The 21,084-nt window shown below is 48.1% G+C and overlaps 8 protein-coding genes and 1 long non-coding RNA gene across 11 annotated transcripts; 6 read left to right on the top strand and 3 right to left on the bottom strand.

Moving 5' to 3' along the window:
* Positions 1-423: 423 nt before the first annotated feature.
* Positions 424-2,454, bottom strand: LOC136183944 (putative methyltransferase C9orf114 homolog). The gene is made up of 2 exons (XM_065970758.1): positions 1,751-2,454; positions 424-1,691 (listed from the first exon to the last, which is right to left on the bottom strand). Exon 2 carries the CDS (start codon positions 1,597-1,599, stop codon positions 463-465), a length of 1,137 nt encoding a protein of 378 aa, XP_065826830.1. The 5' UTR covers positions 1,600-1,691; positions 1,751-2,454; the 3' UTR covers positions 424-462.
* On the top strand, positions 1,362-2,637 carry LOC136183945 (AP-1 complex-associated regulatory protein-like). Its single transcript, XM_065970759.1, has 2 exons — positions 1,362-1,628; positions 1,680-2,637. Exon 2 carries the CDS (start codon positions 1,867-1,869, stop codon positions 2,509-2,511), a length of 645 nt encoding a protein of 214 aa, XP_065826831.1. The 5' UTR covers positions 1,362-1,628; positions 1,680-1,866; the 3' UTR covers positions 2,512-2,637.
* On the bottom strand, positions 2,458-5,148 carry LOC136183943 (uncharacterized). Its single transcript, XM_065970757.1, has 3 exons — positions 5,092-5,148; positions 3,176-5,039; positions 2,458-3,111 (listed from the first exon to the last, which is right to left on the bottom strand). The coding sequence occupies exons 1-3, from the start codon at positions 5,136-5,138 to the stop codon at positions 2,611-2,613; spliced, it is 2,412 nt and encodes an 803-aa protein (XP_065826829.1). The 5' UTR covers positions 5,139-5,148; the 3' UTR covers positions 2,458-2,610.
* A 14-nt stretch (positions 5,149-5,162) lies between these two features.
* On the top strand, positions 5,163-6,578 carry LOC136183942 (ubiquitin domain-containing protein UBFD1-like). Its single transcript, XM_065970755.1, has 9 exons — positions 5,163-5,219; positions 5,271-5,441; positions 5,631-5,666; positions 5,720-5,866; positions 5,913-5,944; positions 5,999-6,064; positions 6,122-6,227; positions 6,274-6,356; positions 6,411-6,578. The coding sequence occupies exons 1-9, from the start codon at positions 5,213-5,215 to the stop codon at positions 6,519-6,521; spliced, it is 759 nt and encodes a 252-aa protein (XP_065826827.1). The 5' UTR covers positions 5,163-5,212; the 3' UTR covers positions 6,522-6,578.
* A 25-nt stretch (positions 6,579-6,603) lies between these two features.
* Positions 6,604-7,806, top strand: LOC136183941 (uncharacterized). Its single transcript, XM_065970754.1, has 4 exons — positions 6,604-7,178; positions 7,229-7,367; positions 7,441-7,570; positions 7,627-7,806. Exons 1-4 carry the CDS (start codon positions 6,604-6,606, stop codon positions 7,710-7,712), a joined length of 930 nt encoding a protein of 309 aa, XP_065826826.1. The 3' UTR covers positions 7,713-7,806.
* On the top strand, positions 7,733-12,526 carry LOC136183938 (inversin-like). 3 transcript variants are annotated; one of them, XM_065970751.1, is made up of 12 exons: positions 7,733-8,648; positions 8,700-8,811; positions 8,929-9,082; positions 9,136-9,225; positions 9,273-9,341; positions 9,392-9,595; positions 9,652-10,233; positions 10,295-10,359; positions 10,422-10,594; positions 10,641-11,102; positions 11,174-11,359; positions 11,453-12,526. In XM_065970751.1, the coding sequence occupies exons 1-11, from the start codon at positions 7,733-7,735 to the stop codon at positions 11,356-11,358; spliced, it is 3,012 nt and encodes a 1,003-aa protein (XP_065826823.1). In that variant the 3' UTR covers position 11,359; positions 11,453-12,526. The 3 variants fall into 3 exon arrangements, with proteins under 3 accessions (XP_065826823.1, XP_065826822.1, XP_065826824.1); XM_065970750.1 differs by having other exon boundaries at positions 11,174-11,399; positions 11,453-12,525; XM_065970752.1 differs by having other exon boundaries at positions 7,844-8,648; positions 11,174-12,525.
* On the bottom strand, positions 11,388-14,298 carry LOC136183940 (eukaryotic translation initiation factor 3 subunit L-like). The gene is made up of 20 exons (XM_065970753.1): positions 14,234-14,298; positions 14,006-14,182; positions 13,914-13,948; positions 13,770-13,849; positions 13,650-13,711; positions 13,531-13,594; positions 13,406-13,479; positions 13,269-13,349; positions 12,959-13,213; positions 12,690-12,773; positions 12,554-12,640; positions 12,436-12,498; positions 12,316-12,386; positions 12,171-12,267; positions 12,043-12,116; positions 11,939-11,996; positions 11,844-11,882; positions 11,690-11,782; positions 11,556-11,636; positions 11,388-11,500 (listed from the first exon to the last, which is right to left on the bottom strand). Exons 1-20 carry the CDS (start codon positions 14,264-14,266, stop codon positions 11,447-11,449), a joined length of 1,662 nt encoding a protein of 553 aa, XP_065826825.1. The 5' UTR covers positions 14,267-14,298; the 3' UTR covers positions 11,388-11,446.
* A 1,445-nt stretch (positions 14,299-15,743) lies between these two features.
* LOC136183490 (uncharacterized) lies at positions 15,744-17,385 on the top strand. Its single transcript, XR_010669177.1, has 7 exons — positions 15,744-15,937; positions 15,992-16,045; positions 16,103-16,189; positions 16,255-16,379; positions 16,434-16,534; positions 16,599-16,706; positions 17,286-17,385. It is a non-coding gene; the product is annotated as an uncharacterized lncRNA (long non-coding RNA).
* Positions 17,386-17,574: 189 nt separating this feature from the next.
* On the top strand, positions 17,575-21,064 carry LOC136183478 (probable ATP-dependent RNA helicase DDX5). Its single transcript, XM_065970135.1, has 18 exons — positions 17,575-17,713; positions 17,782-17,926; positions 18,137-18,233; positions 18,286-18,347; positions 18,408-18,479; positions 18,534-18,599; positions 18,651-18,695; positions 18,753-18,849; positions 18,907-18,992; positions 19,063-19,137; positions 19,190-19,241; positions 19,294-19,414; positions 19,468-19,513; positions 19,573-19,637; positions 19,689-19,750; positions 19,801-19,860; positions 20,279-20,515; positions 20,638-21,064. The coding sequence occupies exons 1-18, from the start codon at positions 17,637-17,639 to the stop codon at positions 20,895-20,897; spliced, it is 1,725 nt and encodes a 574-aa protein (XP_065826207.1). The 5' UTR covers positions 17,575-17,636; the 3' UTR covers positions 20,898-21,064.
* The last annotated feature ends 20 nt before the right edge of the window (positions 21,065-21,084 follow it).

Raw genomic sequence — 21,084 nt, 5'->3', positions numbered from 1 at the left:
CAGCAGGGGCGTCGAGGCGCCCTTCTCCTGCGGTGCGCCAAAGCCGAAAGGGCGGTGCACACGCCTATCAGTCGTTTCGGCCTTTTCTCCCGCTTGTCGCCCCATGCATATTACATTAGGTCGACGAATTTGGACGCCTTTTCGTCGAAGCGCATATGTTGAGAACGTGCTCGCCGATCAAACACGGAACTGGGCTCGCCGCTCCGCCGGGGCGGGAGAGACGTCTACGCGTCCTTGCACGCGCCTCTGGTATTTTGTTAATAATTCACGCTTCCCAACAGCATTTCCTGACGTTTTCCTCTCTGCGGGTTTCCACACATGGTGTATTGTCGCACGTGGCTTCTATGCGTTGGCATCACGACGTCGTCGTCGAGAAGACGCGACGCACCTGTATCAGGCGGAACTATTTACCACCCCCGCGAATCTTTTTAAGGACATTTATTTAATTATTCAATGATAGCATTATGCATTCAAGCTAACGTCTCTGTCCAGGAACCGTCGAAAAGCGGCCAAGCTGACGAGCAACGCTTCTTCAGTTCGAATCGTTCGACTGCCCTGATTCGGACACGTGTTCACCCAGTAATCAAACAGATGACGAGCGTCCGATACGCGAAGACTCTCGTCGTTCTCCAGCGCCGCTTCGATACCCTTGACGCCCCCAAAAACAATCAAGACGTGACAGGTGGAATCGTCTAGTGACGTCAATAGGTTGACGTCACTTCCTCGCTCTGACGTACCGATCGTGACGTCATAGCCATCAACGTGAGGACACTCAGAGAAGACTCGACCGAGGCTGTCAGCCACTCGAACCGAGTAACCCCAATAGAGACCTCCCTCGGTCTTGGGCGTGTGCGGCGACACGGCTTTGCCTACGTACGCGCGTTTTTTCTCTTCTCCCATTCGAACGGTAACACGCGTTCCCGGTTCGAGTTTACGATCGATTTGGACCTCTTTTTGGAGACCGCAGTCGACGTAGGAGCCCTTGTGCGGCTTCGTCGGATGATTGATGACAATTCCCTCGCGAAAAGAAACGCAGTCATTGGCTCGGACGTGATGCGGAGCGTCGAGGGGATTCAGCAAGCCGGCGTATTGGAGATCTGGGTGCTTGGGAAAGAATGGCTTGCGAAGGTATTGAGGCGTTTCCAAGTATTGCAGAATGCGCGCCATTAGATTGCACGTGCTTGCCTGTCGCCTTGACGACGACGCGACGGGAACGGTGCCGTCGTCGAAGACGATTACTTCGTCGACGTTGAAGATTGCCATGGCGCGCGCCACTTGACCGGCGAGATACGTTCGAAGTTCGGGCGTTTGCGCGTTGTCGAGGATCGATCCGGGCAACGCTACCGCCACGGTGCGCATACGCATACGGGACGGAGGACGGGGGATCTTTTCCTGCTCTTGTCCGTTTGGCTTTGCATTCGTCGTTGCAGCTTCTTCGATTCTGTCCGACGATTTGGTGCGTTTGGGTTTCTTTTTCGAGCTCTTGGCGACGTTTTTGCTGCGTTTTGATGGTGTGTCCGTGCTGGGTGATGCGAGAGATTCTGGATCCTCCAGTGTTGCTCTACTCTTCTTCCTTATCTTCTTCTCTTTCTTATCCATCGACTTCTTGCAACGTTCAGTTGGCGGACGTAAGACATTGCATCTTTACGGTCGCATGCGCAGTAACGATCTTTCTATAGCCACTGGCATAGCTACTAGAAAGCGTGAAAGTGCACAACATCACCAGTTTTTCGTCGCCAGTACACCGTACATGCCTTTGCAATTCTCGTTCTTCCTCGTCCTCAGTTGCTTGCTATCGTCACATGACGATAAACAAGTGACGTCATTAGGACGCGTCGCGCAGAGCCGTATCGCGTGACTTCGAACATGGGCTCCTGCGGGTCTCGTTGTTTCAACTCTGGCCTCTTCGACATCGGTGGCGCCGGCAATCGCGCCCACTACAAAGCAACGTACAGCCAACACCAACTTTCGATCGAAGTCGACGCTCTACTCGAAGCAGATGACGACGACATGACTCTCGACAATCTAACGCGACCCAAAACGGGTCTCGTCACCGACGAAGAAGCGAAAGCGGTCGCCGAAGGCCGCTACGATCGTCTCGTACAACGCCAGCGCGAACTCGACGCCGAATACGAACGCCGCATGGCGAAACAGGAGGAAGATCTTCGGCTCGAAGAGGAGGCCTATTACGAAGCGAAACGCGCGGCGGCGCGCGCCGCTCAGCTCGACAAGGAACGAAAAAAAGACGCGGGAGCGAAGAAAAGCGACGCGGCGTCGTCATCGGACGCCGCGTTTACCGAGTGGCTCAACGATCCCGATAATGCGCGTCTCGAAGAGGGCGGGGCGAGCGACGGCGACGACGTTCAGAAAGACGTCGAGGATTTCGAGATGTTTCTCGAAGCGGTTAAGAAGCGATCGCTTGCGAATCGTTCCGTTTCGGCGATCGAGGTCGGCGAGGGGGCGGGGGACGGCGACGAGTTCACTGAGTTCGATGAGAGCGTCGCTTCGTGACGTATAAGGTTTATGATGAAAATTTTTATTGGTATTAATAAGTCTTGTCACGGGGGGTGAGGTGAGGTAATTTATTGGAGAAAAGCGTTTCAATCCACGTCACGTTTGATTTTTATTTGAAATCCATAGTGGACTGCCGCTAAGGCACTTTATGGATATCGTCTTTTCTTTCTTGCTCCATCCACCGGAGAATCCAATCACTTCTACGGAATCAGCGGAAAGATTTGCCACGAGCGCAGAAGGATCCAGTGATACCAACGTGTCTGCAGACGTCATGACGCGTATGTGGGAAGAATTCCAATACATCATCAAATTTGAACAAGAGTCGAACGTCGGAAACATCGGACTGAACTGAAGCCAATTGGACGAATGAGCAGAATCGCCAACGAAAAACGCGTTGCTGGCGTTGAAAACATAACCAGCATGAATCGGCGTATCCGCTTTAAAAATCGTCAGAACTCCGTCACTTTGACGCTCGGTAAAACGCATGTAGTCGCTAAGAAAGCGCGTGCAGTAAGCAACGGGTTTCGCTCGTCCATCCTTCGTGCCATCATACCAGTAGTACCCAAACCTATTTTCCCTCATGTATTTTTCATGTGTCTGAAGAAAAAAAAAGACGAGAGAGGTATTATTCTTTATAAGGTCCTTATTGTACGTACTGTACCTCTTGATTGGTGTCGGGTCCGATATAGGACTCCTGGCGCAGCGACATGGTGTACGGCTTGTCGTTTAGGCGCCATCGAATGGCCCCGCTGAATTCCTTCCACAGCATTCGAAGCCAGGACATCATGTCGTAAAGAGCTCCCGTTTGAAAATCCACGAACGATTGCGCGTCTGGATTCCGTCCTACCAAGTCGCCGTTCGACGTTCCGAATTCGCCGTAACTGATTGGACGAATTTTGCTGAGAGGAAAACCGGATTTTGTATTTTTATCTGATGACGGATGCCACACCAATGCAAGCCTGTCCATTGTCGTCGGCACAGCGAGAGTATCGGTGAAATTATTGATTGTAAACTGGTATCCAGGCGCGTTGGGATAGGCGTGGTGACTGACGAAATCGAGAGCCTCGTTGACGTCGAGTAGACCGAAAAGAGTGTTATAGCCTACGGTGAGAAGAGAATGATTTTCAACTTGACGAATGGCGTCGATTCTCCATTTCATCCACGTGCCGTAAATATTAGAAATATCGGACAGGACAGGCTCGAATTCGTCAGGAATAGGTAACCCGTGTTCGACGTTGGGAAACGTCGAACTATATCCAGGATTGAGCCATTGCTGATAATCGCTAAATTTGTATTTGTGATTAGTATAATTATAAATTTGCTTCAGCAGCGTCGTCTCATTGACATAGATGTTACCGATGTCAAAATAATAGGGCTCGTTACACATGTCGTAACCCAGAACCCATTTTTCACTCTGAAGCACGCGTGCTATGGCAACGGCCGTCGACTCGACTCCAGTTCGATTTTTTTGCCTGGGATCTTTTTCCGGCTTACAATCCATATCAATCAAGCAGTGAATGCCAAATTTCAGTGACGCCTGTCGAATAGCATTGAGAACGTCCGTCTGATTTTCCAAGGCGTCGCAATAGCCAAACATGCGGAAAGTGTTCAGCCCGGCTCGAGCGGCTTTGAGAAAATCTCGTTCAATAGTATCCGCATCAAACTCTCCGGACAACGATCTATAAAAATCGGCACCGATCATGAAGTACCGATCGCCGTTGGGATAAACAATCGATCGACGATCGTCACTGAGACTCAGATAATCAGAGAAATCTTTCGAGGAGACGGTGACTGGATTTGTCAGCACAGTCAATGATTTTTCCTGTGATTCGATTTGTGCAAATAGGGTTGCAGCTGCTGTAGCTGCATCTCTTGCACCAAATTTCCCAAGCACAATTGCCTTCAAGATTTTCTTGAAAAAATCCGACGTGTAAAAGTCGAGCGTTGTAATTCCCGTGATCCACCATCTACTTCCCTTATAGGCACCACCGGTGTTATTCAAAAGCGAGAATCCGTATCCGACAAGTCGCTGGAATTCGTCCTGAGCGACGACAAACGGATAGAAATCTGCTTCGTTAGAAAATGCCCACGCCACGGCGGACAAACCCGACGCATTGGAATACGACGAACTATCGGAGTTCGTCAGCGTGACGTCAGTCAATACGTACGGTTCGTAGTCACTCATGATATTGACGGCAATCGCTTCCAGCGAGACGTTTGACAAGGTTGGAGGTTTGCCTCCCATTGAAATAAGGTGACCGCCTGTTTGGAGATATTGGACGTAATTTTTGGTCACGTTGGGAAGTTGATAGGGAAGGAGAGGTGCTTGAGTCAGAATGAGATAGTCAACCAAATTTGAATTGAATATTGAGCTATTTGCTAGGGTTTTGGAGTCGATTTGCAGCACTTTGATATCGCTCGATTTGAGAAAGTTCACCAGATCATCAATGAGTGATTGATTTAGTCCGGGCAAATTTGAATCACTCAAAAAAGCGACCGTCGGTGATCGATTACCTGCACGAGATCTAAAAGCAAAATTTCTATTTATACATGCTTAATCTAGACCGGATATCTTACAAAGGTAAGAGTAGCCACAGCAGAATCAGACAAACTCCACCCATCATCACTTTCAGTCTAGCGCACGCCGACTCTACTTGAACCAGAGAAATACTCTAGTTTCTGGCCTTGGCCGCCGGTCATGGAAGGTCGACCATGCAGACGATGAATTCTTTGATCGATCAAGAGAGTCGTTTTAGAGGAGAACGCGGGATTGGAAGGCGCGTCGGCCGAAATAAAAAACGACGCCGTTTCGACGTCGAACGATGACATCACTTTGAAGGTCGTTTACAGGAAGAACGCCTTACAGGTTGCCAGCAACGTTGAAAGCACCGTCGGAGAGCTGAAGACGCAATTGGAATCGCTCACAGGTACGAGATGCGGAAAAGTTTTCAGGCGCGTAGCTTAGGGTCTTCTTCTCAATCTACCCACTGTCAAGTGTCCCACGCTTTCAAACATTGCTTTAGCCCTTTCCCCACTGATTGTAGCTAAGATTTTCTTCCCTTACTTCCAATTGACACTAATCAATTAATTTTAAGATTTCTAACTTTTTTTATTAGGAGTACCAGTTGCCATGATGAAATTGATGTACAAAGGTAATAATGCTAGCTTTATGTATTTGCGCTGTGCTGAGGCAATTTGTCTTCAGGTGCTCTCAATGATGATTCCAAGCAGCTAAAGGACTTGAAAATTTCCAACGGGGCTAAGATGATGGTTGTGGGAAGTACTGCAACCGATCTGCTCAAAGCAGTTCCCACTCAAGTAGATAAAACCGTAGTTGCCGAGCCAACGCGAGGTACAAATTAATTGAATCTATTTGCCGAGGTCAATAATATTTGTAGACCCCGTTAAAGAACCTCTTAGCACTCAAAGGGTCAGGATCGACGATAGATTCGAAATTTAGTATAGAATTCAGATTTGCCTTTAGCCTCATTCTAGGATCGTTGGCAAAGGAAAGCCAGATGATGCAATGACAGGAACTAGAAGACGACACGTGCTATTTTCAATTGATCAAATGGTTTTTATGAACTATTTCTCCTCTACTCACTAGGATCGTCTCCCTACTACTCCGTTGTCTGGAATGGTCAACAAGGATGGCAGTAAAGTGAGACTGACGTTTAAGTTGGAATTAGATCAGTTCTGGCTAGAAACAAAAGGTACGTAGTCCTATTTTCAGCTGGAAAAAAACACATGTTTTATAAGAACGAACTCGGAAAATCCCTATGACGTCAGTACACTCGATCGTGTCTGAACCAATTGCAGGACACGAAGATTATCACATGCTGGTATGGAAAACAGTACTGAAATTAGAAAAAATACATATATATTGTATTTATTAGGCATTTCAATTGGGACCCACAGAGCTATCTCGTTACTGGATCTATTGGGTTCCAGCCCAGTATGTCAGAGCTATAAAAGACACGGTTTTGGGTCCCTTTACTCTACGCTAATTAAGAGTTTATTCGATTACTTTGGACGTGAAAATTAAACATTCTGTTATTGACGGGTCTCAGTATCCGGGAACGCGAGAGAATGCAAAGTCTAGAGCAGAAACTAAGAAAACTCAGAGACGAAAACGCGTCTATATCCGAACAAGTCTTTCTCAAAGAACTATCCGACGCCGCGAACCGACCTAAGCGACGGTGGGCCTCAATTTCGGCCTTCGGCGCCGCGGCGCTCGCTCTTATCGCCGCAATCGTCTTCTACGAAGCCGAAACGCTGCTCGGCAACGAGAATGCGTGCGCAATCGAGAACAACGTGGTGATGATGCAATTGGCTCAGCCGATCGTCGACTGTTCGCGCGCCTGCATCGATTCGGTGCCGCGCGTGCCGGCGGCGCGCGTGAGTCGTAGCGAATTCGCGCGAAAATACGCGTATTCCGGGCATCCGGTTGTCGTGACGGGCGCCGCGCGAAATTGGAGCGCGCTCGCGAATTTTGGTCATCAATTCTTCCGGGACGTTTATCGACGTGTTCCGAACTCCGTCGAGCTGACGGAGACCGAGTGTCAATTTTTTGAGTATAATACCGATATGGAGAGTCTGTCGGAATTTTTGGGAATGACTGAAAAGAGGGCATCGCTGAAGGAAGACTCGTGGTATATTGGATGGTGAGAATGAAAAATCAATAGTAGTTTAGGGAAAGAAATTGTGCCTATAGGAGCAACTGTGATTCTGGTGTCGACGAGATCATGAGGGAGTACTATGAACGACCGCACTTTTTGCCACCCGCTGATGAAGAAAGCTCTGAACTCACTTGGATTTTTATGGGTGGAACTGGACCCGGTGCATTTCTCCACGTAAGGACCTTACAGAGAGAGAGATATATAGAAGTGGATTGCCTGCCCGGTTTAAATGTATCTATCTGATCAGATGGATCACGTTGATAAAGTTTCGTGGCAAGCTCAGGTGTCCGGCACAAAGAGTTGGCTGCTTGTGCCTCCATTTGAATGCGAGGACGTGTGCAAATCAGTCAATGTTACCGTGGAGACGGGCGACATAAGTAAGTCGTGGCACACAGAAATAAAATAAGAAACTACAGGGGTATCCATTCTGTAGTCGTGGTCGATACGAATTTTTGGTATCACGCAACGTACGTACATCACGGAAACATGAGCATTGCAATTGGATCAGAATTTGATTAGAATTCGCATATAAGGTAAACATGTTTTTATGTACGTACTGTATATACGTTGTGTGCCGTGTGCACGAGATTAGGAAGACACGTACCTCACGTGATCCCTCGTTTTTACCTCATCTGGGGCGTTGCCAAAAAATGAACAACGCTTCCATTCCCTGTTCGCTTTGCGCTCGCTCGCCCAAGCCGATCCTCGAAGCGGCAACGCACGGCCACACGCCGTGCATCGTCGCTTGCCTGCGCCAGCGCGGCGGACTCTTCGACGCGAACACGCGCGACGATTTCGGCGCGACGGCGCTCCATCTCGCCTCGCGACGCGGTCATCTCGACGTCCTACGCTACCTCGTCGAATACGGCGAAGCCGGCGTGGAACCGGTGCGCGCGCGCAACGGCGCGTCGCCGGCGCACGACGCCGCGGCGACGGGAAATCTCGCCTGTCTTCGCTATCTCGTCGCCCATACGGCGTGCTCGGCGCACGATCGCGACAATAATAGCGCGACTCCTATTCATTGGGCGACTCAAATGGGTCACTTGGATGTCGTTCGTTGGCTCGTCGACGAAGCCGATGCTCGACTCGATGCGAAGACGAAGAGCGGCGTTACGCCTATTCACTTCGCCGCGGCGAAAAATCAACTCGCCGTTTTGGAGTATCTCGTCGATATGACGTCGTATAGTGACCAGTTTGTCAATGCGACGGCGTCGAATGGGGCGACTCCGACTTATTTTGCCGCGCAAGAGGGTCATTTGCCGTGCGTGCGCTATCTCGTCGGCAAGTGCAAGGCGGACGCGAATTTGCGCGCCAATGACGGGATGACGTGTCTGCACGCTGCCTCGCAGGAGGGCCACTTGGATTGCGTGCGCTGGCTCATTACCAGTGGCGGTTGTCGAGTGAAAGCGCGCGCCGGCGACGGAGCGACCGCGACTCACTACGCAGCTTCGCAAGGTATTGCAAGTGTGCAAAGAATCCCGGTCATTTTATACGTTATTTCTCCAGGACATCTTCACGTTTTGCAGTGGCTGATTGAATCAGCCGGCTCGACTGGAGTCGAAAGGGACAATTACGGCGGAACGCCCGCCCACGATGCCGCCGAACAAGGGCAACTCAGGTATCTACACGCGCGCACGTGCACTCATCCTGACAACTTCCTGGCTCTTCCCGCCTGCGGCCCTGCGTGCGCGCGCTCGACAGTACGACGTACGCTAAAAAGTCTCGGTTTGTCTAGAGTGCTCCAGTATTTGCACGACCACGACGTCTCTCTCCTGCTGGTCGACAAAGATGATAATTCTCCTATCGATCTCGCACGAAACAACGATCACGCCGACTGCGTCGCCTTCCTCGAGGAAGCGATGCGAGTCCAAAGAGAACGCGAGGCAGAAGTAGACACGCGCGCAATGCCAGCTAACTTTTTGATCTAAAATCGTTTCATCAGATGGCCACTTTTCGACCTAAAGAACTTCGTCGACGAGGAAGCTCTCGAGCGTCGAGTATCAAAGTTGAAGAGTGGGTTGAAGAGACAAAGGTAACAACAAATTAAAATTTTAATTAAATTATTTAATTTATTTTTAGGCTGCTGCAAGTCAGCAATCACCTGTTGAACCTATTTTAGTCAACCCGGAAGCGAAGCGGCAGTGGGAGGCGAGATCTATTAAAAATAAATTATTTTAGTTATTTATTTTTCGTTGTAGGAAATGCAGAAGTTGATCGAAGAGGAACAGAAGCGATCGCGCAAATTGGGCAGCGTGAAGGACCAGCGCTGGGCGGAGAGCGAACAGCTGCGCATAGCGGACGCGGCTAGAGAACGCCGACGTCGTCAAGATCTCGAAGCATCTCTAAGAACAGCTCGACTCGAAGTGGAACGTATCGCACAACGCCAGCACTACGAGAGCGAAGTAATAACAGATAAATAGATATAGGGGGGAGATTCCTTAGGTCTCGATCCGTTCAGCCAAGCGTTAGGGAAGTCGATGATGGATATCGTCGCGACGAGGAGAAAAGGCGGCGATATCGGCTGCTTCGCGAACAGGAGGAGCGCGCGATCAAGCAGCGACGGCTCGAGGAGGAGCGAGCGCGGCAGAAAGCCTTGGAGGAGAAAAAGCGAAAGGACGAAGAAGAGCGGCAACGGATTTTGAAAGAGCGTCAAGAGTTTTGGCTCGTCGAAATGCAGAAGCGAAGCGAGGAGGAACGAAAGGCGACGGAGGAGCGAAAGGACGTCGAGAGGCGGCGGCAGGAGGAGAAGGAGCGAAAGCGAAAGGAGGAGGAAGAGGCGCGAGAGCGAAAGAAGCGCGACGAGGAGCGAAGAAAGAAGGAGGAGGAGAATAGAAAGCGCTTGAGAAAGGAAGAGGAGCAGCGACGCAAGCGATTGAGAAAGGAGGAGAAGGAGAAGGAGAAGGCGCGCGAGAGAGCGCTAAAGGAGCGCGAGAAGTTGATGAAGAAATTGGAGAAAAAGAAGAAGGAACGCGGGGAATTACTTGACGTGTCGGCGGCGCAGACGCCGCAGGAGAGAAGAGCCAGATTGTCTTCAAATGCGGTAAGGTGTCTATGTTCTTTATACGAATTTTATAAAAGTGGAGCTTTGTTTACGTATATAGGCCGACGAAGCTCACCCACCCTTGCCTGGAATCGTCATTAAACGGGCAAAAGAGTTTGAGAGAAAGTAAGCGTTTTATCACGCGTCTATCTGCGACGCCTTCCACTGCCTTCTGTTTCGCTTGGCAGACACGCGGACGCGGTCAAGTCCGGCAGTAGCTTCAGTCTTTTCCGTCGCAGTCGAAAGCCGACTAAAACAAAGCCGGCAATTGAGGGGAGATCGTCGAGAGTCCCAGTGGCTCCGCCACTAGAATCAACGTCTTCCGAAACGTCTCTCTTGTCGAAGGGACAGCTCTCCAGGCGTACGTACAAAATGCTTCTCAAACAGGCGAACAGCGTTTACTCTAGAAGGCTTAAGTGCTAGTTCGACACCGTCATCCAAAGGCAACTCTCGTCGCTCCTCCGTCACAGACACGGGGCTTTCGTCGACGCCACCGCCGTCAAAATCGACGACGAAATCGACGACGTCGGCAAAATCGTCTCTTTCTCGCGCCCTTCAGGCTGCAAAGGATACCAAGAGCGCGGCACCGGCGGCACCGGCGACGACGAAAAGTTCTCTTGATGCCGAAGAGATGCGGCAGACGACGTCGCCGGCGGCGATGATGGCTGCGCTGGAGCGAGCTCTCGCCGCCTCGCCGAAGCCGACGGCTGCCGCGCAGAACGAAAACGACGTCGATTTGCCGGAAAATGAAAGTTCGGGCGGCGGCGCTGATCTAATGCACGAGTTGGCGCAGTCGAAGAGGCATTTTGACGACGAAGATGAAAACAGCGGCGACGAAATGGTTGAGGCAGCTATGGTAACGATTAAAAGTAAGTACTGTAAAAGATTTTCCTTCGACAGTACGGTACGTCTCTGATAATTCATCTTTTATTTTAAATAGCGGCTACTTCGCCGGATACTAACGAAGCGCCGTCCTTTCCCGCGGCACATGCGAGTAGCAGCATTCCCGTTGCGCCACCTCCGGAACCCCAAAGTGGACAGCAAATAATCGTAGGAGGCCAGGAAGTCAACGTGAAGCGCTCCAGCTTGGATCCTATAGCGGAGGACGACGAACCGGAGCAATAAGGCAAGCAAAACACGAGCACACACACGAATACTTAGATGACGTATGTAATCACGAATCAACTAAAACAATGCAACTAGTATAATAAGTTCATAGCTTAAGTGCTCTTAATCGGGCGGCATCGGCGTGATATTGATGAGCCATCTGGGGAGAGAGGATTTTTCAGCCAAGAAACGGATCAAAAGAGCTATTGCATTACCTCTTCGAATTTATGAATTTGACGGATGAAGTAGTCGCCGAAATGACGCGTCACTTTCGTGTCGGCAATATGAATCATATCCTACATAGCCACGTGTTCAGTTCAGTGCCACCCTTCGCTCTCTCTCTCTGTACCTCGTTGACGTAGAAATCCACGTCTGTTGACAGTTGGGAGCTGCTACCGGATGCCTTGCCTGCCGGGTGCTGTTTCGTGCTGCACATTTTGTGCTAAAAGAAAGAGAGACACACACGTCAGGAAAGTCCTTTTTTCCATTTGAAAAGCGTTCACTTTGAAACACATGAGAAACGAGCGCACTTCGTCTTCGGTCTAGTATAGAAAGATGCTACAAAACGTATCAGAACGCCACTATGATTGATTCTCACCTTTTTCATAAAGGCAGCCAGTTTCGAAATTGGAAGTGTAGCATACAGTTTCAAGTAGCTGTAAAGGCAAGTTACATCAAACAGATTTTTTTTAAAACTCTTGCCTTCGTATTTCTGTAAGAATCCTTTGCTGTTTGACTTCGGTGAGAAAAAGCTGAAGCTGCTGCCTGTAGGCTTCCTGCACCATCGATTTGATTAGCTATACCATCCAAACGCTGATGCGCATCTTTACCTTGTTGAAGTTCAGTCGCTCTTCGAAGTTTGGAGGAACAGGTGAAAGGAATTTTGGACAGGCAAATGAGAACATTTCCTCAAATTGCTTCTCGTCACTGAAACGTCAATAGATAGATGAGAATTAAAAGAGTGATCTCACTGACCCTTGCGCAAGAAAATCCAGTTTATCTCCCAATTTAGTTCTCATCAAAGTATGAACACTTTCGTCTATTCTCTGAACACAGGGAATTAAAAGGATGGAGCGGTAGTGAGAACATCTGCACCTGGGGAGAAAGAGTTAGGGCAATGGCGAGCAGATGGTACATTTGTTCGTTCTGTTTCATCATCTAGAATCGAGATGTGATGTGAAATAGTTTTAGGCTGCTGATTGATTATACTTACGCTGTCATACTGCATCGTTTTCATCTCCAGAAGCTGCTTCGTTCTCTGAATGTACAAGAGGATATTGCAGAACGTCAAAATAGCTTCCTATGGGGAAAGATCAGATGTGAAAACACAGGCCAGGTCGTTTTCTCACTGAGTATCTTCTCATCATCAAATAAGCAAAACCGAGATAGTAGAAGGTGGTCACCTGACACCCAGGAACGCCAGCCGCGAAAGTCTAGACAAAAAAACGAATGTACATCATTGGCTCGCTTTTGTGACCATAATGCCAAAGTCACAGAAGGCAATTATCAGATGCTCGTGTTAATCTAAGCTCCTGGTTCACTTTCGTGGCACAATTCAAGCCAAGAAAGGCAACAGAAGCTAAGGACCCCCTCCTCACACACAGAAAACAAAACGTACTTTCTTGTTGAGTTGTACAAATTGCATCGCTTCAATTGCTTCGTGATAGTCGCCGAGAAGCGAGTGCAGTCGCAGGAGGCCGACCAGACTGAAATATCCCAACATTTTGTAGAGCGATCGTTCCTCCACGGCCCTGTCGGACGAAGCCTCGTCTCCATCGACCGCTGGACTATCCAGGTGCTGCAATTGCTCATTGATTTTCGATTTGTTGATTAGTGAGTAAAGGACGTTGAGAACACTGTGGACATTCCAGACCTAAAGGAAACGATAGTCGCGTTACTTTGTGTTAGGTGATGTTGAATAGACTCACCATTGGGTTTGCCTTGAAAAAGGCTATCTCATCTTCTGAACGCTGTTTCAGCTTACTACGAAATTGCGAAAACGATTGAAACTGTATAATATCGATAAATTATTGGCCGTGATTTTTCATAGATATTCCATTTCTACCTGATATATGAATTCGTCGATGATGTCCCACAGCCACTGGTGAGGCAACTCCAAATCAAATGGCTCATCATCACCTTGAAAAAGACATTTCAAAAATTAATTATTAAATAAAAGAGCGCTCTCACCTAGAATGTAGTTGAACAGATCGCAGTAGTTGTAATAAGATTCAAAACGCTGCTCCAAAGACGGCTGAAGAGTAGGAGAGGATAAGTGGGGAGTACAAGTTGGCCAAAAAAGGGCGTACCTGAAGTTTCGCGTAAATGTGGCGAAAATAGAGTTCCTTGTATAGAGTCTGGAAAACCAAGTCTAAAAAAGACGTCAATCAGTCCATTGTAGTTGACTTTAATTAATTAATTAAATTTACCTCGACCAATCAAAGGTTCCACCAACTCCACATCAGGCCAAGGTGACGATTTGTAGAAACGCTCAGACAGGCGATTGTATCTTATTAATTAATTAAATAAATAATTAATCTTTTATCGTCGATTTTTCGACGACGACGTCATACCCCTGTTCGTAGATATTCTGCAGTTCGGCGACATTCTATCGAACGAGACGCTAAACGACGAACGCGATTTCTTCTCCTCCTTTTTTCCTCACTTTATCGACCATTTGTCGGTGAAAATAGACGAGGAAGTTTCTAACGACTTCGGGTATGCGCGACTGGGGTGCGCGCATCTCCTCCTGAACGACGGCGACGGCGTCGACGGGGGCTCCGTATCCGTACGGATACATTTCGACGCCGCCGTAGATCGGAGGATACGCCGATGCGTCGTACTAGATGAGTCCGCGATGCAAACGAGCCAGACGCGTCTACGATGCCCGTACCTCTCCCTCTACGAATTCTTCAGCTTGGTACATCGGCCACGCGGTCAAGATAGATTATACGGGAAGTCCAAAGAAACGATCGATTAGTCCGGGTTTGGAGACACCGACGCGGAGCGATAAAATCGAACTGCCGTCGCGTTTTCTTCGCGAAACAGCGCTGACGAGCCATTACCATAGAGTTTTACAGCAGTTTTATTTGATACAAGAAAGAAAAAAACGCTGCATGCGCTCGATCGCTCGCAAACTTCTTCCAATCGTTCCTTCTTCGATTTGATCGTTTCGTCTTCGCCTTCTCGTCCATATTTCCACCTAGAAAACATCCCGTCGTTCCGTCGTCGATTTCTTGAGCTCTTTCGTTCACGTTTCCGCCGAAAAAAGAAGAAGATTCGTCTCTGTCGTTTCATCTTCGTTTTCTTGAGCCTTCTCGTCCACATTTCGATCTAAAAACAAAAAATATCGCTCTCTGTCGTTCCGTCTTCGATTTCTCGAGCTCTCTCGTCCACGCTTCCACCTAAAAAAAGAAAAAAAAATTAGTATCTGTCAAAAAATCGTTGTACGTACCTTTTTGCTGCGTCCGTATTCGCGCTATCCAGGCTACACCGCGCGGAGGTTCGGACGCTTCGTAGCCCAAGGCAGCCACCGCAAAAGCAATGGCCACCCGTTCCAAAAAGTGTCGGGCGAGCCACGACGTCATCAGCCACCCCACCGGTACCCGCCTGGATGAGAGACGGTCCCTAATACCGTAGTCCCCCGGCGCGGTGGTACCAAAAAACCCTTCGGTATGTGTTCCTGAGAAGAACCGGGGCTACTGGAAGTGGAGAGCGGCCGACCACCGTTTGTAGGAGTCGACAATAAAGACAGTGCATGCCAGAATCGAAGTCTCCTGGGTCGGATTATCTTTGGTCTAATCGCGCTGTCGGGTGAGAAAAGTGCCGGCAACCAGGCCATGGTTGAACACCCCCTCTGAGCCGTTTCTCACTCGAGCCTAACGTGAGTCGTGCCCATTAGCGACAATAAGACCGCAGTAATCGCGAATCCCAGTGCGTAGACCGAGGCCGAAGCCCCCCATTGCCCTGCCTACAGGCTCCGGCACGGCGTTATACCGTGGGCCACGCTGAGTCAACTATCCAGACTTGCCTTTTGCCAAAGCTCCCGGGTCGATCCGTCAAGGACGAGACGCAGATTGCTCCGCTACCCATCCACCCTCAGCCGCGACTGAAGGAAATTGGGGGCGCGTGCTCCTTATATACAATGACCCCGCCCATCGCTCTGATTGGCTTTCTGGTTTCCGCTCTTCGTGCTCATTGGCTCTTTGGAAAGAAGGTGTCAAACGGCAAACCGGTTTCGATTCCGGTCTGACGAAATATTGCATAACGATTTCGGTTAGAGGCGACAGATATCGCACCTACATCGAACAAGATGGCGGAGAAAACGTGGCCGCGACGAAACGAAAACGCGGTTAGGTACGTCTTTTCGTTGTATTTCGCCGCTCATTTCGTCGCACGAAGATACGGGCGTACGATTCACGTGATATCGAAAGATCGACGGGAACGAAGTTCGTTTCGAGGCCATTCGCGACCGAATTCGAGCGAAACGCGGCCTCTTCTACGATAAATACGAGAGCGCAACTCGTCATTCGCTCGGAAAATCGAAGGAGAACGTCGAACGGCTTACGTAGCGCCTCGAACGAACTTTGCGAGCTAAGTAAGGCCTAAAACGCTATTTTTTCTGTAAGGCGAATGCAGTTTGTACATCTAGACGCGTTCAAACGTCTCGGTTCGGCGGAAAAGGCTCGAAACGAGAGCGAAATTGGTATGAAAACGTGTTGGAATTTATTATTACGAAATGGAGTAACTCTTGCATTTTTAGACGAGTCGATTTCAGTCCGACGTAACACTTGGGAAATTTTCGGCCCAAAAGAATTTTTAATTAATTAATTAATTAATTAATTGACAAGTAAGAAATCTACCACGAGTCTCTTTTTCATGAATCAGTAGACTTTCTCTCGTTTTCTCTTGAAGGTCAATTTTAAATAAAGCTTTCGAATGAGTTCTCATGGTGTCAATTGACCAAAAATCAGGCCATTCTTTTTGGAGATAGTGTGAGAGGAAATTGGCAATCATTCGTGTTGAATTTACATAATGAAGTAATTGTAAATTATTAATGACTAATTATGACGACTACTAATTGATTGTGATAGAGCTGGACAACCATTGATTATTGATCCATCACCCAGAGGGAGTCGTGCAATTGGATTAGAAGAGATATCACTTCATCTTCTCATTGATGATAACAAAGACGGTGAGGTTTTGTCACAATGATATCCGAATTTCTTATTGATTTTTAATTAAATGGATATATATAGTTTTGGTCATGTCACTGTGAAAATTGAAACAGAGCTCCATTTGTCATTGGGGATTTGTGTCCTTCAACGAAAATTCGCTCAATTGGAGAAAGAAGTGATGTGCTCAAGGTAATACATTTGATTTATTATGGTATTAATCTCGTTTATGACTAAGTTCTTAAAAGACAAGAATTTTATCAAAAACTAGCCAATGATCACGCTTCCCTAAAATGTTTCTTTAGGGCTTTGCTGCTCCCTTCCCATAGAGAAAAATCCTCGGCACTTAATCGGCAGTGCCCACGTCGTCTAATAATAGTTAGGATGAACCGTGAACTATAAGTTAACCGTGAACTATAAGTTCACGCTTTTTCATCTAAAATTGACCGTGAACTGTATATAGTTCATGGTTTTTCATCTAAAATTGACCGTGAACTATAATAGTTCACGCCTTTTCATTCAAAATTGACCGTGAACTATATAGTTCATGGTTTTTCATCCAAATTGACCCTGAACTATAGTTCACGCTTTTATCTAAAATTGACCGTGAACTATTATAGTTCACGCTTTTTTATCTAAAATTGACCGGGAACTATAGTTCATGCTTTTTCATTTTCCAAATTGACCGTGAACTATAGTTCATGCTTTTTCATCCCAAATTGACCGTGAACTACTGTATATATGATCGATTAATAGTTATTTATCATAAAGGAAGAAACGTCCCACGAGCCGATGATGCTAAGACTCGCTCCCTTTTGGGCTACAAACCTCCACGTGGTGTAACCAATACGAACGAAGGACAAAAAGGTACGTACACCGACAGTTTGAGCAGATTATTTATTTCCTTTGTTTTTTAGGTGCTCGACCGAAGGAGCTTCGAGTCGAGTGTTGCAGCTTTTTTAAAAACTTTTTTGTACAGTACTTTTAGCAAAAAAATACTGTGCACGTGAGTAGACCGCGTTTTCGTTTGTGTCGTAGTCTCGTAAATATCAAAGTGTGATGTCATTCGGTCGGTTTCCACGTGTTCAACTTCAGCGCATTCTTTCTACCAAGCGGTTCGATATGTCGTCGCGACGATACAACGATCACTACGACCGAAACGATCGCTCTCGTTTCGACTCGTATAGCCGATCGTCGGGGTGAGGCCCCTTTATTTTTGCCCGACGCGCGCGCGCAACCCGTTGAAACTCGTTCGTCCGTCTCGCAGTTCGAGCCGCGGGCCTCCGCCGCGCAGGGACAAGGAATTCGACGTCGGTTCGCGTCTTCGAACGCCCCGATGGGACGTCACACGCCTGCCATCGTTCAAAAAGGACTTCTACGTCGAACACGCGACCGTGCAATCGCGATCGGAAGTAAGAACGCGCAAGAAACGCGCAAGAAACGCGTAAACGCGAAGTTGGGAGCCCCTAATTGCCCGTGACGTAGACGCGTTGTCGCGTACATAAAAGAACTTGATGTATACCTTCAATGGGTGTATGATTTCGCTGCGACGTCATTTCTGGAATTTCTAGGAGTGACGTCATTTTTCTGATTACTATATACTAAAGATTTCAATTCTTTAGAGAGACGTGCAGGCGTTTCTTCGAGAGAAACAAATCACGATTAACGGCCAAAATTGCCCTCGTGCCGTGTTCTCTTTCGACGAGGCGAATTTCCCAAGTATGAACGCATTTACATATATATTTTCCTCCTCAAATATACCAAAAATTAGGCTACATCATGGACGTTTTGAAAAAGCAGAATTTCGTTTCACCAACATCAATACAATCGCAGGTACATTGTGAGGAGAAAAGAAAATGAATACGAGTCCCAAGTCCGTTTTTTTTTTTCAAGGGTTGGCCTCTTGCGCTGTCAGGGCGGAACATGGTCGGAGTTGCTCAAACGGGATCCGGGAAGACATTAGCGGTATTGAAGCGGCGCGGAATGTTTTTATTAGGTCACGTGTGTGGCCTCATTTAGTTCATTCTACCCGCATTGGTGCATATTATAAATCAGCCAAGACTTGAGCGAGGCGACGGCCCAATCGTAAGTTTAGGAAGAGTAATAATAATAAATAATTCGTTTTTCTCTCTCCAGGTTCTCGTACTTTGTCCTATACGCGAGCTGGCTCAACAAGTTCAGGTGAAACGTCTTCTATACGTACTATAGATGAATGTAGCACTTCCTTTCGTTGTCCAGGAAGTTGCTGTTACGTTTGGAGGGCCCTGTCGCGTGAAGAGCACTTGCGTATACGGGGGAGCGGCTCGCGGTCCTCAAATCCGAGATTTGGAACGAGGTGCGTGTCTAGTTGAGCGTGATTCCGACGCTTGACATTTTCTCTTCTCAATCGCAGGTGTCGAGATCTGCGTTGCTACTCCGGGTCGCATGCTAGACATGTTGGAATCGAATAAGACCAATCTGGCTCGATGCACCTATCTGGTAAGCTTTTTAATAAAAACGTCTTTTTTTCCCCCACGCGAGGAGAAAGAAATGAATTTCTTATTCTTAGGTCTTGGATGAAGCTGATCGTATGCTTGACATGGGATTCGAACCGCAGATTCGAAAAATCGTGGGGCAAGTGCGGGTAAGTAAAATATCTCTCGTATTTATTACGTCAAATATATATTTTTTAATAGCCGGATAGGCAGACGCTCATGTGGAGTGCAACTTGGCCCAAGGAAGTCCGATGTATGTATGCGTAAGCGGGTTGAATTATTAATTAATAAATGTCCTTTTTTAGCTTTGGCTGAAGATTACTTGCAGGATTATATTCGGATTAATGTTGGGTCCACTGACTTGTCCGCTAATCACAACATTGTTCAGATAGTTGACGTTTTGAGCGAATATGAAAAGGAGCCAAGGCACTTACACAGATTGACGTTTCTCTGCGGCTCAACTTCTTCCTTTTCTTTAGGCTGATGAAACTTCTTGAAGAGATTATGACCGAACGCGAAAACAAGGTGAAACGTCACCGAATTTATTGACGAAATTTAATTGGATATTATTGTCCGCCCCCCAGACTCTTGTCTTTGCAGAGACGAAAAAGAAAGTCGACGAATTGACGAGGAAACTTCGACGCGGAGGGTAAAGAATCACCTCCCATATATATTATAGGGCAATCTCTCTCTCTCTCAGATGGCCGGCTATCTGTATCCACGGCGACAAAGCCCAGAGCGAGCGCGAATGGGTCCTCAAAGGTACGCTGGAAAGAAATTCCGATAAGTAGATACGCGAGCGAAGTGTCTAGAATTCCGATCCGGTCAATATCCGATCCTCATTGCGACCGACGTCGCCGCGCGGGGGCTTGGTAAGTATTTTCGCGCGCAGTTCCGTCGCCGTCCACGTTATCTTCACGAGCTTAAAAGAAAAGAGGGGGTGGGGGTGGGGGGAGAACAGGTTTTCTTTAAGCCAGCCGGGAGTCGAGGCTCGCGCATATGGAAATAGGACGGGGATACACAGAGAAAGGGGCGAGGGAGCGGAAAGGACTCATTCTGGCGCTGTGAGTGCGTTTCAAAGAGGGATGGGATAGGAGATCCGATGCTTTCGTCGGCGCCAGTATGCGTTTGCGTTTTCTCTCTCCCTCGCTTCGTGCTTTGTCATCTCGGTTCTGTCAACAGTCGTGAGTCTCCCGGTCCGGTCCCCGGCTCTCTCTGTTTTCAAGTTTCCCTCTTCGCTTCTCGTTATCAATTTTTATTTGATTTTTTTTCTTCATCTCCTCGTCGCAGACGTGTCTGACATTAAGTATGTCATAAACTTTGATTATCCCAACTCCTCGGAGGACTACGTTCATCGGATCGGTCGCACGGCGCGAGCCAATCGCACGGGCACCGCCTATACGTTTTTCACCGACGTCAATGCAAGACAGGCGCGCGATCTCATTCACGTTATGGATGAGGCCGGTCAGAAGGTCAATCCCAAGCTGAGGGACCTAGCCGCTAGGAGCCGAGAAGCTGCAGGCAGTCGTAAGTGTTCGTAGCGAGTCAGCTCTTCACCTCTTGTCCAAATTTCGTCGTTTTTTTGGGAGATGATTTGGAGCTGACTGGGGTTTTTTCCCTCGATATCCTACCGTTTCTTTAATCTTTAGGTCGTAATCGCTACAGGCCGTCCGGCGGTGGCGGTTTTGGGGATAGGCGAGGAGGCTCGCGGGGGTTCTCTTCAGACGCAGGCAGGTCGTCCGCGTATGGGGGGTACTCAGCTCCACCTTTGCCATCGGGGTCCTATGGGCCTCCGCCGCCTCCTCTTCCGACTCCCTATGGCAGTGGAAGGCCGGCTGGAAGCGGCGGCTATGGGGCGTCCAGCGGCGGTTTGGTTGGGCCCTCTCATCCGATCAGTGCTCGCTTTTAGGATTTGAGAATTGTTTGTTGTTGTTTGGATGAGCTACATGTGTTGTGTTATTTATTCGCTCTAATTGAGACTAAGTTTATTGGGGTTTTTTTCTTCTAGCACTTAAATTATTTCATCGTTCTGTTTCTTATACGCAAGCAAATCAAAGAGACATGTCTGGCTAATAACCTATTTTGAGTACGTAGAT

The sequence above is a fragment of the Oscarella lobularis genome, chromosome 2 (assembly GCF_947507565.1).
Source record: "Oscarella lobularis chromosome 2, ooOscLobu1.1, whole genome shotgun sequence".
NCBI lineage: Eukaryota > Metazoa > Porifera > Homoscleromorpha > Homosclerophorida > Oscarellidae > Oscarella > Oscarella lobularis.
This window is presented reverse-complemented; position numbering and strand designations above follow the sequence as displayed.